At 44.7% G+C, this 15,955-nt stretch overlaps 1 protein-coding gene across 1 annotated transcript in view; it reads left to right on the top strand.

Annotated features, from left to right (window-relative positions):
• Positions 1-15,955, top strand: part of LANCL2 (LanC like glutathione S-transferase 2) — a 62,870-nt gene that overhangs the window by 43,297 nt on the left and 3,618 nt on the right. The window contains exons 7-8 of the mRNA XM_089687272.1: positions 7,768-7,944; positions 14,355-14,427. Of these exons, the coding sequence (XP_089543398.1) occupies positions 7,768-7,944; positions 14,355-14,427 (250 nt within the window). The remainder of the gene's footprint in view (positions 1-7,767; positions 7,945-14,354; positions 14,428-15,955) is intronic.

Here is a 15,955-nt window from a genome sequence, read left to right as displayed (position 1 = left end):
ACAACAGCCTTCTATCATGTGACAAGCTGTGACCAATCACAGCTCACACAGTATTTCTCAATGGCTGCAAGAATGCTGCCAGAGAGAAGGAAAAATTATTGCTTTTACAGCCTTTATGGGTGTAAAAGCAATCGGTGTAAAAAAAAAAAAAAAACTTTTTGGACTTTTTCATTTACATAGCAGAAAAATAAAAATTCCAGTGGTGAATAAATACCACCAAAATAAAGCTTTATCTGTCTCAAAGAAATGCTAAAAAATTCATTTGGGTACAGTGTTGCATGACTGCGCAATTGTCATTCAAAGTGTGATAGCACTGAAAGCTGAAAATTGGCCTGGATAGGAAGGGGGTAAAAGTGTCCGGACTGGAAGTGGTTGAATTCTAAGTTTAGCTGGGAAAAAAAATCAGTACAAGGGATGTTGTTTACAGTCAATGTGAGGTCCCTTGTGCTGCTGATTGCAGATTTATTTGTTATCTTCCATCCATCGATTCCCCCATCCCCTGCTAATGCAGTCTTCTGGTTACACGGGTTAATAGAACTGAGCGACCTGTCATATGCACTCATCAAGAGTGCTGACTATATCTGCCCTTTCTGTCCATCTCCTCCATTCATAGAGGTTGTACTATAGCTTCTATGATTGAAAAATGATCTATGAATGGAGGAGTCAGACCATTCATTCATCCACCTGTCTTCCATTTAGAGATCATCCTGTTTCATTCATGTAAGCTTCTATTAAATGGGGATATTAACCCCTTCCCACCCTGCTCTTGCACATATGCGGCCTCAGTGAAGTACGTTTTCTACCTTGGAGCTGCAAATTTGTGTGCATGTGTTTGTGCTGAGAACTCTGTGCACATTGTGCTCCCAGCACAGACACAGAGCTGACACTGACAGCTCCAACTCTTGCACTAATGATTGGGAGCTGGAGGGACCAGCTCTCTTATCATATGCTCACTGTGATTTGCTGTCGCAGTGGTCAGTCATTGTACAGCTCACCCCTGTATTCTCTCTTTTCTTGTGTAAAGAAAAAGATACATTGTATCTTTTTCTCCTTGCTAGACAAGAAAAGTGTAAATTAAGAAATTATGTGTAACGACAAAAAAATTTAGATAAACTATCTAGACCCGGGTTTGTTCTAGATCAGGGGTCTCCCAACTTTATAAATAAAGGAGCAGTTTACTGTCCTTCAAACTTTAGGAGGGTCGGACGGTGGCCAGTGGGAGAAGAAAATGTCCTGGCATCAGTGGGAGGAATAGTGCCCCATCGTTGGTGTCAGTGGGAGGAATAGTGCCCCATCATTGGTGTCAGTGGGAGGAATAGTGCCCCATCATTAGTGTCAGTGGGAGGAATAGTGCCCCATCATTAGTGTCAGTAGGAGGAATAGTGCCCCATCATTAGTGTCAGTGGGAGGAATAGTGTCCCACCATTGGTATCAGTGAGAGGAATAGTGCCCCATCATTGGTGTCAGTGGGAGGAATAGTGTCCCACCATTGGTATCAGTGAGAGGAATAGTGCCCCATCATTAGTGTCAGTGGGAGGAATAGTGCCCCATCATTGGTGTCAGTGGGAGGAATAGTGCCCCATCATTGGTATCAGTGGGAGGAATAGTGCCCTATCATTGGTATCAGTGGGAGGAATAGTGCCCCATCATTGGTATCAGTGGGAGGAATAGTGCCCCCATCATTGGTATCAGTGGGAGGAATAGTGCCCCGTCATTGGTGTCAGTGGGAGGAATAGTGCCCCATCATTGGTATCAGTGGGAGGAATAGTATTACATCATTGCTATTAGTGGGAGGAATAGTGCCCCATCATTAGTGTCAGTGGGAGGAATAGTACCCCATCATTGGTATCAGTGGGAGGAATAGTACCCCATCATTAGTGTCAGTGGGAGGAATAGTGCCCCATCATTCGTGTCAGTGGGAGGAATAGTACCCCATCATTAGTGTCAGTGGGAGGAATAGTGCCCCATCATTGGTATCAGTGGGAGGAATAGTGTCCCATCATTAGTGTCAGTGGGAGGAATAGTGCCCCATCATTAGTGTCAGTGGGAGGAATAGTGTCCCATCATTAGTGTCAGTGGGAGGAATAGTGCCCCATCATTAGTGTCAGTGGGAGGAATAGTGCCCCATCATTGGTGTCAGTGGGAGGAATAGTGCCCTATTACTGGTGTCAGTGTGAGGAATAGTGTTACACCATTGATGTCAGTGAGAGGAATAGTGTCCCATTACTGGTGTCAGTGGGAGGAATAGGGCCCCTTCATTGGTGTCAGTGGGAGGAATAGGGCCCTGTTGTTGCTGACATGGGCCATGTAAAAGCATGTAGAGGGCCGTAGTTTGGAGATCACTGTTCTAGATCAATGTTGTGGCCAAGATTAGGGTCGGTGTTTATAGGTAGGATTACAAAAAAAATGCATACTGTTTTCCTGGGTCCTACAACAAATATATACACCTGTGTGGTATTGCTGCAATCGTCAGGATTAGGAGAATGTTTGTGGGGTTGTTCTGTGGTGGTGGGTCATGTTAATAGCAACAAATAAACCGCTACATTTCAAAAATTATATTTTTTAATATTTGTGACAGTTTTCCTTTAATGATAGAAAAAAAAAACAGATATCCATTACAATTTACCAAATGTCCAATTTGTCCTGAAAAAACAAGGAATAATTCACCTGATAATACAAAGTAGTTGCAATTATATTTACAGTTTTACTAACATGTCCGAGTTGCAAAAACCTGGTTTTACATGTTAGGATTTGTTTTGCCTTCCGTCATGCAGGGGTTAATATGGCGTTGCCCACCCTAATATGTAACTGTTCTACACATTTGTGGAGTTGCAAGTCCTGCAGATACCAGCTTGCTAGTGGCTTCAGATGCTCTGCCAAGCAGAGGGTACGTTTCATACAGCTTTGCATGTGGCTGTCATACACTTGTCTGTAATCCAGTTAGCAGGCCTAGTGGAGTCATTTGTTCTCCAGACACCGGCTCTCTAGTGGCTTATTTAGCTCTGATGGCTTCCCGTCACTAGGAGAGTAAGATAAATCACCTAAAGCTTTCTAGATACAAAATGTGGGGATCACTGGGTACATTACAGAGCTTTCCTATACTCTGGGAGGCTGTGCAATGCGCTATTTCTAACTATATGTGTGGCAGAAAATAAGTGCAGGTACTTCTCATCCCCTTCTGGTCACCCTTGTTTCTGTCCCTTACCTACCTCCCAGCACTGCCCCTTGTCTCCACCACCACCACCCACCTCCCAGCATTGCCCCTTGTCTCCACCACTCACCTCCCAGCATTGCCCCTTGTCTCCACCACCACCACCCTCCTCCCAGCATTGCCTCTTGTCTCCACCACCACCACCCTTCTCACAGCATAGCTTCTTGTCTCCACCACCACCCTCCTCCCAGCATTGCCTCTTGTCTCCACCACCACCCTCCTCCCAGCATTGCCCCTTGTCTCCACCGCCACCACCCACCTCCCAGCATTGCCCCTTGTATCCACCACCACCCTTCTCCCAGCATTGCCTCTTGTCTCCACCACCACCACCCTTCTCACAGCATAGCTTCTTGTCTCCACCACCACCCTCCTCCCAGCATTGCCTCTTGTCTCCACCACCACCACCCTCCTCCCAGCATTGCCCCTTGTCTCCACCGCCACCACCCACCTCCCAGCATTGCCTCTTGTCTCCACCACCCACCTCCCAGCATTGCCCCTTGTCTCCACCACCACCCTCCTCCCAGCATTGCCTCTTGTCTCCACCACCCTCCTCCCAGCATTGCCTCTTGTCTCCACCGCCACCACCCACCTCCCAGCATTGCCCCTTGTCTCCACCGCCCACCTCCCAGCATCGCCCCTTGTCTCCACCACCACCCTTCTCCCAGCATTGCCTCTTGTCTCCACCACCACCACCCTTCTCACAGCATAGCTTCTTGTCTCCACCACCACCCTCCTCCCAGCATTGCCTCTTGTCTCCACCACCACCACCCTCCTCCCAGCATTGCCTCTTGTCTCCACCACCACCACCCTCCTCCCAGCATTGCCCCTTGTCTCCACCGCCACCACCCACCTCCCAGCATCGCCCCTTGTCTCCACCACCCACCTCCCAGCATCGCCCCTGTCTCCATCACCACCCTTCTCCCAGCATTGCCTCTTGTCTCCACCACCACCACCCTTCTCAAAGCATAGCTTCTTGTCTCCACCACCACCCTCCTCCCAGCATTGCCTCTTGTCTCCACCACCACCACCCTCCTCCCAGCATTGCCCCTTGTCTCCACCGCCACCACCCACCTCCCAGCATTGCCCCTTGTCTCCACCACCCACCTCCCAGCATTGCCCCTTGTCTCCACCACCCACCTCCCAGCATTGCCCCTTGTCTCCACCACCACCCTCCTCCCAGCATTGCCTCTTGTCTCCACCACCACCACCCACCTTCCACCATTGCCCCTTGTCTCCACCACTCACCTCCCAGCACTGCCCCTTGTCTCCTCAACCACCACCCACCTCCCAGCACTGCCCCTTGTCTCCACCACCACCACCCACGTCCCAGCATTGCCCCTTGTCTCCACCACCCACCTCCCAGAATCGCCCCTCGTCTCCACCACCACCCACCTCCCAGCATCGCCCCTTGTCTCCACCACCATCCTCCTCCCAGCATTGCAGTTTGTCTCCACCACCACCACCCTCCTCCCAGCATTGCCCCTTGTCTCCACCACCCACCTCCCAGTATTGCCCCTTGTCTCCACCACCCACCTCCCAGCATTGTCCCTTGTGTCCACCACCACCACCACCACCCTCCTCCCAGCATTGCCTCTTGTCTCCACCACCACCACCCACCTCCAAGCATTGCCCCTTGTCTCCACCACCACCCTCCTCCCAGCATTGCCACTTGTCTCCACCACTACCACCCATCTTCCAGCGTTGCCCCTTGCCTCCACCACTCACCTCCCAGCATTGCCCCTTGTCTCCACCACCATCACCCTCCAGCATATACTAAAGGTAAAAGTGACATAAAAGGAACAACTCAAATGTGAAGTAAAAAAATCCACGTAATAAGAAATATAAAGAGAAATCACAAACTGTGGTAACATAGAATAAATGTGACAAACAACAACAATAGTGCAGTGAATTAATCACTACCAGAAATTGTGTTAAAATTGTGACACCAACCAATGTGACCTATTGGTCATTGGTATATAGGAAGAATATATATAAACATAAATGTCCCAAAAATATAAATATAAATTTGAAAAAATAGGGACAAAAAACCCCAATGATGTAGGTAAAAAAATGTTAAAAAATAAAAACAATCCCAAACGCATGAAAGTCCCAAGTGCTGGGCAACATATTTTTGAATAAAACGATATTCCAATCAAGATAATATGTGTAACTTCAAACACGTGAACCAACAGTGATCACAAAACAAGCGAATGATCCTTCACCGCCTAGCATGCGCGCTCACCTTCAAACTGCGACCCACAAGGGAGCATAAAGGTAGCTGGATGGTCCTCAGCCGGATGAATTCCACTCACAGGGCAAACGAAAGATTCCTCTCCATAATATGCAGCAATCAATGATCCCGGTCTCCTTAAAGGTATATGACTTTAAATCGCCTCCTCCACCTCCACAATGCTCATAAATTGGGGATCAAAGAAAGACCAAAATAAAGACAAATGGGAAACCTTCCACAATCCTCCAAATGACCAGCAGCCAATATGGACACCAGCAAATATTAACCACCATGCAGCAAACAACCACCCTCCTTCCAGCACCGTCTCCACCACCCACCTCCCAGAATTACCCCTTGTCTCCAACATCACCACCCTCCTCCTCCCAGCACTGTTCCTTGTCTCCACCACCCACCTCCCAGAATTACCTCTTGTCTCCACCACCACCACCCTCTTCCTCCCAGCACTGTCCCTTGTCTCCACCACCCACCTCCCTGCGCTGCCCCTTGTCTTCGCCACCACCCTCCTCCCAGCACTGCCCCTGTCTCTGCCACCACCACCCATCTCCCAACATTGCCCCTTGTCTCCACCACTACCACCCACTTTCCAGCACTGCCCCTTGTCTCCACCACCACCCACCTCCCAGCATTGCCCCTTGTCTCCACCACCTTCCTCCCAGCATTGCCCCTTGTCTCCACCACCATCACCCACCTCCATGCACTACGCCTTGTCTCCGCCACCACCCTCCTCCCAGCACTGCCCCCTGTCTCCGCCACCACCACCCACTTCCCAACATTGCCCCTTGTCTCCACCTCCCAGCATTGCCCCTTGTCTCTACCACCACCACCCACCTCCCAGCATTGCCCCTTGTCTCCACCACTACCACTCACCTTCCAGCACTGCCCCTTGTCTCCACCACCACCCACCTTCCAGCGCTGCCCCTTGTCTCCACCACCACCCACCTTCCAGCACTGCCCCTTGTCTCCACCACCACCACCCACCTCCCAGCATTGCCCCTTGTCTCCACCACCCACCTCCCAGCATTGCCCCTTGTCTCCACCTCCCAGCATTGCCCCTTGTCTCTACCACCACCACCCACCTCCCAGCATTGCCCCTTGTCTCCACCACCACCCACCTCCCAGCATTGCCCCTTGTCTCCACCACCACCCACCTCCCAGCATTGCCCCTTGTCTCCACCTCCCAGCATTGCCTCTTGTCTCCACCACCACCAACCTCCCAGCGCTGCCCCTTTTATGGACTCCCCTGCAGCAACAATAGACCACCAAGCAACAATAAATCCCTCCAGCAGCAATACTGGATGAGTCAATTGGAACTTGCTGCATCGGTTGTAGACTCACTGTAATAAAGAACATAGGCAGTCGGGACATGGGTAGCACAAACCTCATTGCACTTGCTTACCTGCTTGGTGCAAAGTCTGAGAGATGGAGGGTATGCATCACTCTGCTGGGGACTGACTGAGCTGGTCAGGAGGCCAGATCTATTCAATCTCTACCACAAAATGCCACCGCAGTATTACTCTGTGACCCAACGGCAGAGAAATAAACGCACACTACTTCACTGCAGAGGGAAATGTTAGAAAAGTTTGTTTGGCAGCTACTTTTGAGGGACAGTAGATTTTGTGGGGATACTTTATCACACCCGTCCCACCTGCCAGTCCACATACGCAGCCAAGACTGTGACTTGTAATATTTAGCAGAAACTTTAACTTAGTGGTAAAGTAGTATTTAAAAGCAAGAGCAAACATTTATTATATTGCAGCTTACCAATTCTTAGCTGTGGTGACTGCACTTGTTTTCCTTTTAGGCTTTCTTTTTCATCTGCTGTTCTGGCCAGTAAGTCTGTTTTTTTTTTTCAAAAGAACAAAACCTTTTATAGATATATCAAGTGCTTACAACTTTTATTTATTCATGTAAAACCTTTCTCCCAAAAGAAAAAAAAACTGCTGTAACTGTTTATAAAGTGTGAGCTGGAGTTCAGCTTCAGTTTGTTAGTGTATTTAAATCTGCTAGTATATCTAACAATCCCCCCTCCCCCCCAGAATGACATTGCTCCTGTCCAAGGTGCCCCTGTGCTCCCTGATTCCAGAGTGTAGACACTCTAAAACAGAAGGTGTGTTACTGGCCAGATCATCAGGTGAAAACAGAGGCGAAAAAGCCTAAAAAAAGAAAACAAATGCAGCCACCACATCTAATGATTGGTAAGCTGTGATATATTACATTTTGATTTTGTTTTTTTACGGCTTTAACTTCAAAGTATATTGTTTTAACTTTACTTGAAAGTGTAACCCCAATTACATTTTTGTTTTAGCTTTTTAAAGACGAGAAGTACTTGAAAGATGCCATGGAAAGCAGTGATGTCATCTGGCAGAGAGGATTATTACGGAAAGGATATGGCATCTGTCATGGAACCTCAGGGAATGGCTATGCATTCCTGTCTCTGTATCACCACACTCAGGACAGGAAATATCTCTACAGAGCCTGCAAGGTAATGTTCTTCTGATGCGAATGCTGTACCTTTCAATATATACCACCTGTATGAATTATAATAGGAGTGTTTGCTGTCCTCCTTCTTTTGTTTTTGTATAGAGCAGGGGTCTCCAAACCTTCTAAACAAAGGGCCAGTTTACTGGCCTTCAGACTTTAGGGGGGCCAAACTGTGGCCATTGGGAGTAGAAAATGTCCCGACTTCAGTGGGAATAGACAATGCCCCGTCTTTAGTGACAGTGGGAGGAATAGTGCCCCACTTTTGGTGTCAGTGGGAAGAATTGCAACCTATTGGTTGCGTCAGTGGGAGGAACTGTGCCCCGTTGTTGGTGTTATTGAGAGGAATTGTGACCCATCGTTGTCATTGGGAGGAATTGTACCCCATCGTTGTTGTCATTGGGAGGAATTGTACCTCATCATTGTTGTCATTGGGAGGAATTGTGCCCCATCGTTGTTGTCAGTGGGAGGAATTGTACCCCGTCGTTGTTGTCATTGGGAGGAATTGTACCCCATCGTTGTCATTGGGAGAAATTGTACCCCATCGTTGTGGTCATTGGGAGGAATTGTGCCCCATCGATGTGGTCATTGGGAGGAATTGTACCCCATCGTTGTTGTCATTGGGAGGAATTGTGCCCCATCGTTGTTGTCATTGGGAGGAATTGTGCCCCATCGTTGTTGTCATTGGGAGGAATTGTGCCCCATCATTGTTGTCATTGGGAGGAATTGTGCCCCATCGTTGTTGTCATTGGGAGGAATTGTGCCCCATCGTTGTTTTCATAGGGAGGAGTTGTGCCCCATCATTGTTGTCATTGGGAGGAATTGTGCCCCATCATTGTTGTCATTGGGAGGAATTGTGCCCCATCGTTGTTGTCATTGGGAGGAATTGTGCCCCATCGTTGTTGTCATTGGGAGGAATTGTGCCCCATCGTTGTTGTCATTGGGAGGAATTGTGCCCCATCGTTGTTGTCATTGGGAGGAATTGTGCCCCATCGTTGTTGTCATTGGGAGGAATTGTGCCCCATCGTTGTCATTGGGAGGAATTGTGCCCCATCGTTGTTGTCATTGGGAGGAATTGTGCCCCATCGTTGTTGTCATTGGGAGGAATTGTGCCCCATCGTTGTTGTCATTGGGAGGAATTGTGCCCCATCGTTGTGGTCATTGGGAGGAATTGTACCCCGTCGTTGTGGTCATTGGGAGGAATTGTACCCCGTCGTTGTTGCCATTGGGAGGAATTGTACCCCATCGTTGTCATTGGGAGGAAGTGTACCCCGTTGTTGTCATTGGGAGGAATTGTACCCCATCGTTGTTGTCTTTGGAAGGAATTGTGCCCCATTGTTGTTGTCAATGGGAGGAATTGTACCCCATCGTTGTGGTCATTGAGAGGAATTGTGCCCCTTAGTTTGGTGTCAGTGGGGGGAATTATGCCTCATTGTTGGTATCAGTGGATGAAATAGTGTCCCAAGGGTCCGATAAAAGCAAGCAAAGGGCCGCAGTTTGGAGACCAATGGTATAGAGCAGGGGTGGGCAACTGTGGCCCTCCAGCTGTTGGTGAACTACAAGTCCCATCATGACTCTACTTTTGGGAGTCATGCTTGTAACTGTCAGTTTTGCAATGCCTCATGGGACTTGTAGGTCTACAACAGCTGGAGGGCCACAGTTGCCCACCCCTGATATAGAGGGTTAGAACCCTTGTCAGGGTATTATTGCTGTCTGTGGCCCTGCTAGGGAGATTAACTCTTTGTGACCATGACAGAAACTGAGCGGATGTCCAAAATTTTACAGTTGTCACCACAATAGGAGGTGAGGGGAAATCTTCCAATAGGGACACCCTGTTAAAGGGTTGCACCACTTTGCCACACTCAACATGCTGATGACAATGTGGGTCTAAAGTGGCATTGTGATACAAAAACAAAATCTATTTTTATCCAGATCCAATTGTTGAAGATTGATGTATTTGGTATATAAAAAAAAAAAGCTTATTCTTTTAGTACCACTTTAATTCTGCATGATAGGTCTGAATTTCCATACATTTGTTACCTTACTCTAGTGTCACACTTGCCCTTCTAAAAGCCACATAGGTGTGAAAACGCCTGTTTGTATCTATGCTCTAGTTCTAAAAGCTCCATGCACTTGACCTATGGTTCGTATCCTCTAGGGTGCCCAAACACCGCAATTTGCAATGACTATCTAAATGTTTTGCTGCTCCGAGGCATTTCAGGGCTGCCTGGCAGATGTAAATGGCCTCTCAGAGCTCATACAATATATTTTATGATCAAGGCAATAACTCTTCAGGGAAATCCAGATCTTTCATGGTACATTTGGGTCTGAAAAATTCCAGCTTTTGTAGTCGTTGTTTGAAATGGAGCTACATTAACCTATTCACAGCTAGCACCAGAATATTAAAAATGCAGCACATTTCCCTTCAGCTACCAGAGCATCAAAGTGCAGGCCAGATACGACAAGGCATGCATAATAAAGTAAGGTAGGGGTCTGTTTATGACTTTCACGTTATATTCTTCATTTGCTCAGATGTAGCACACAACATATCACTGATCAATAGCGGATGAGATCACTCTCTGTGTTGATTGTGCAGTATATTTTCTATACTAGACTACTTTTATCTTATAATTATATTCATATATATATTATATTTCTGTAATTTGATGTGCAGGTACCATTTCCCATAGCAAGCTGCTTTTTAGGCGTTCCTTTCCCACGTTCCGTTGCTCCCAGTTTCATTTCACAACCTATATATTATAAAATGTTTCACCATTTTTATTAATTTGGAAGGATTGCTTTTCTCATGTCCAAACACATTAAAAAATAAAGTTTGTTTGAAAACAAACAAACACACACGCACGCACGCACGCACGCACGCACGCACGCACGCACGCACACACACACACACACACACACACACACACACTTTTCATTTACAGAAACATATTCAAGCTGCAGTTATATAATGGATATGGGCAGAAAGTGCACACTCTCAGGTTTAATTTGAGGGTATGTACATCCAAATTGGAGGAAGGGTTTAGGAATTACCGCTCTTAAGAGTAGCCATCCCCCCTTTTTCAGGGGACCAAAAGTAATTGAAAATTTGCATCAAAAGCTGCTTCATGGCCAGGTGTGGGCTACTCCATTATTTATTCATCAAGTAAGCAGGTAAAAGGTCTGGAGTTGATTCTATGTGTGGTATTTGCATTTGGAATCTATTGCTGTAAACCTACATCATGCATTCAAAGGAGCTGTCCATGCAAGTGATACAGGCCATTGTAAGGCTTCAAAAACGAAACAAATCCATCAGAGAGATAGCAGGAACATTAGGAGTGGCCAAATCAACAGTTTGGTACATTCTGAGGAAAGAAGGACGCACTAGTAAGCTCAGCAACATAAAAATGCATGGACGTTCATGGAATACAACAGTGGTGGATGATCGCAGGATCCTCTCTATGATAAAGAAAAACCTATTTACAACATCCAGACAAGTGAAGGACATTCTCCCGGAGGTGGGTGTATCATTGTCAAACTCTACAATCAAGAGAAGACTTCACGAGAGCAAATACAGAGGGTTCACCACAAGGTGCTAACCATTCATAAGCCTGAAGAATAGAAAAGCCAGATTAGACTTTGCCAAAAAAAATCTAAAAAAGCCAGACCAGTTCTGGAAAAGCATTCTTTGGACAGATGAAACTAAGACTAATCTGTACCAGAATGATGGGAAGAAAAAAGTGTGGAGAAGGCTTGGAACAGCTCATGATCCAAAGCACACAGTGTTTTCTGTAAAACATGTTGGAGGCAGTTTGATGGCATGGGCATGCATGGTTTCCAGTGGCACTGGGTCATCGGTGTTTATTCATGATGTGACAGAAGCAGGCGGATTAATTCTGCAGTGTTTAGAGATATACTGTCAGCCCAGATTCAGCCAAATGCAGCAAAGTTGATTGGACAGCGCTTCACAGTACAGAGGGACATTGATCCAAAACACACTGCAAAAGCAACCCAGGAGCTTTTGAAGGAAAAGAAGTAGAATATTCTGCAATGCCATCTGAATCACCTGATCTCAACCCAATTGAGCACGCATTTCACTTGCTGAAGGCAGAAAGACCCACAAACAAAGAACTGAAGACAGGTGCAGGTACAGCCTGGCAAAGCATCAGAAAGGAAGAAACCCAGTCTTTGGTAATGTCCATGGGTTCTAGACAGTCATTGCCAGTAAAGGATTCTCAACAAAATATTACAAATGAACATCTTATTTATGACTAAATTCATTTGTCCAATTACATTTTGAGCCCCTGAAAATGGAGGGACTGTGTATAAAAATGGTTGCAGTCCCTAAAATTTGTACTTGATTTTTATGTTCAACCCCTTGAATTAAAGCTGAAAGTCTGCACTTCGAATTCATTTGGATTGTTTTGTTTTCTTTATTCTAGTGGCGTACAGAACCAAAAAAATAAAAATTGTGCCTGTGTCCAAATATATATATGGACCTAACTATGTGTGTATGAATCTATGTACAGTTGTGTTCAAAATAATAGCAGTGTGTTGAAAAAAGCGAATAAAGCTCAAAATCCTTCTAATAGCTTTTATTTCCATACACACAAATGCATTGGGAACACTACACATTCTATTCCAAATCAAAACATGAAGGAAAATATATCAAATTTGTGTTGTTCCTCTAAAAAAAATTGAAGAAAAGTGAATATTAGACTGTTCAAAAAAATAGCAGTGTTTGTATTCTTCTTTACAAACTCAAACATTCACTATATAAACTGAAAAATGTTTGAAGATTTTGCTTTCCTTTGAATCACTTCATTAATATTTAGTTGTATAAGCACTGTTTCTGAGAACTGCTGTACATCTGTGTTGCATGGAGTCAACCAACTTCTGGCACCTGTGAACAGGTATTCCAGCCCAGGATGATTGGACTACATTCCACAGTTCTTCTCTATTTCTTGGTTTTGCCTCAGAAACTGCATTTTTGATGTCACCCCACAAGTTTTCTATTGGATTAAGATCCGGGGATTGGGCTGGCCACTCCATAACGTCAATCTTGTTGGTCTGGAACCAAGATGTTGCACGTTTACTGGTGTGTTTGGGGTCGTTGTCTTGTTGGAACACCCATTTCAAGGGCATTTCCTCTTCAGCATAAGGCAGCATAACCTCTTCAAGTATTCTGATGTATTCAAACTGATCCATGATCCCTGGTATGCGATAAATAGGCCCAACACCATAGTATGAGAAACATCCCCATATCATGATGCTTGCACAACCATGCTTCACTGTCTTCACAGTGTACTGTGGCTTGAATTCAGTGTTTGGGGGTCGTCTGACAAACTGTCTCCGGCCACTAGACCCAAAAAGAACAATCTTACTTTCATCAGTCCACAAAATGTTGCACCATTTCTCTTTAGGCCAGTCAATGTGCTCTTTGGCAAATTGTAACCTCTTCAGCACGTCTTTTTTCAACAGTGGGACTTTGCTTGGCTTCACATAGGCATCTTCTAATCGTAACAGTACTCACAGGTAACTTTAGACCTTCTTTGATCTTCCTGGAGCTGATTGTTGGCTGAGTCCTTGCCATTTGGGCTATTCTTCTATCCATTCGAATGGTAGTTTTTCGCTTTCTTCCACGTCTTTCAGGTTTTGGTTGCCATTTTAAAGCATTTGCGATCATTTTAGCTGAGCAGCCTATCATTTTCTGCACTTCTTTGTATGTTTTCCCCTCTCCAATCAACTTTTTAATCAAGGTACGCTGTTCTTCTGAACAATGTCTGGAACGACCCATTTTCCTCAGAATTTCAGAGAGAAATGCACTGTAACCAGCATGTTCAACATTTGCTGCCTTCCTTCCTTAAATAAGGGCAATAATTGCCACCTGTTTTTCAAAGAATGAATGAACTCACTAATAGAACTCCACACTGCTATTATTTTGAACATGCCCCTTTCAATTAGTGATTCAATTACACAGAATCAGCAGCATGCATGTCATGACTGTTGGGTCTGTTGGATTTCTATTACTCTACTACATCTGCTAGTAAATTATTTGCCATGTAGAAATATCATTTCTAACACAAACAGTGATTGATCAGGTTAGTGATGTCTGACTGCTATTATTTTGAACACAACTGTGTGTGTGTGTGTATATATATATATATATATATATATATATATATATATATATATATATATATATATATATATGTATATATATATGTATATATTACCCCAGCTGCTGACTGCTTCAGGGGGGTGAAAGTGACGTCATTGTGCCTTACAGGAAAATGGGTTCTAGCACATTGCAAAAAAACTGGAAATAATTGAAAATTGGCAGAACCTCCAAATGTGATTTTTGTGATTTATTACTGATCTCCAGTCCTATGTGTGATAATTTTTTCTCTATTTCAGTTTGCAGAGTGGTGTTTAGATTATGGTAAACATGGATGCCGAATCCCGGACAGACCATACTCTCTCTTTGAAGGTAAACTATAAGCTTGAGTTGAATGTTTTCAGTTGGCAAGCTCTCAGAATCTTTTTATATGGAGGGTTCATGATGGGCTCCAAACGATGACCTCATTTGAGAAAGTTGCCTGGTATTGTAAGTTGTTTGTGACTACATTTTTCATACATCTGCCTAAACACAGAGAAGTGGAGGTGTAGTCCACAGCAACAGAACAAATGTCAGCTGTTACTATGCTAATCTATTACCCCTTTCAAGACTCAGGTCACTGATACCTAGTAGCCCAGACAACAATTTAATGTTGTTTGTGTATATATATGTATATATATACATATATATATATATATATATATGTGTGTGTGTGTATGTATATATATATATATATATATATATATATACATACACAGTATCTCATTTTTGTAAATATTGTATTCTATCTTTTCATGTGACAACACTGAAGAAATGACACTTTGCTACAATATAAAGTAGTGAGTGTACAGCTTGTATAACAGTGTAAATTTGCTGTCCCCTCAAAATAACTCAACACACAGCCATTAATGTCTAAACCGCTGGCAACAAAAGTGAGTACACCCCTAAGTGAAAATGTCATTGGGCCCAATTAGCCATTTTCCCTCCCCGGTGTCATGTGACTCGTTAGTGTTACAAGGTCTCAGGTGTGAATGGGGAGCAGGTGTGTTAAATTTGGTGTTATTGCTCTCATTCTATCATACTGGTCACTGGAAGTTCAACATGGCACCTCATGCCAAAGAACTCTCTGAAATCCAAAAGAGAGAGCGGCATTCACGGATCTTGAGTGGTGAACATAGAGTGAAGATTTTAAGTCAATGAGTCATTTGCTCGTCCTCCTGAGAATGACAAATTTGTGCCTCCTCAAAATAAAACCTTCACTGTGTGTTGACCACTGAAGACCTGTGAGTGCCACTCTCTCTTTTGGATTATATTACACACTTTGCTGCACACCCGGCCTCATTTTTTATCTCTGATAATGTGTGCAATGGCAACCTTTGGATTATATAAAAAATCCCGCTCTGTTTTTATTTTATCATACATTGAAAAATGCAAAAAATGTTTGTTTCTATCTTTAAGGGTATCTTTCCTTTTTTATTGTAAGTAATAATACAGTATATAACTGTTGTATAATTACTGTTACAAGTATTGGATATATTGAACTGCAGATGCCACTGAAGCCTGAAGGTGGCAGTGTTTATCTACAGGCTGGAGGCTTTCAATTTCTCTATGAAGCCTCCAACCTGTATGAGATCACTATGACATAGCTTTCAAAGTGATCAGATGATTGGGAACCACTCTGATTGGTTCCTAATTGTCAGTGGGGACCCAAGCAGTCAACAACAGCCAGGAGCCGAAAAGTGTAGTCTGGTGACTCCCAAGGGAGATGTTTATAAACATATACCCAGCATGGGTTATCATGCAGGGGAACGTTCTATAGATTTTGAGAGGGAGGAATAAGTGCAATTTCATCACTTTTTCTTCTAAATTTTCTGCATTAAATTTCTAAGGGCTACCTGTT

This window comes from Staurois parvus, unplaced genomic scaffold (genome assembly GCF_062004578.1).
Source record: "Staurois parvus isolate SC_StPar_1 unplaced genomic scaffold, SC_StPar_1.0 ptg000020l, whole genome shotgun sequence".
NCBI lineage: Eukaryota > Metazoa > Chordata > Amphibia > Anura > Ranidae > Staurois > Staurois parvus.
Note: the sequence above shows the minus strand (reverse complement) of the source record. Positions and strands in the feature narration are given on the sequence as shown.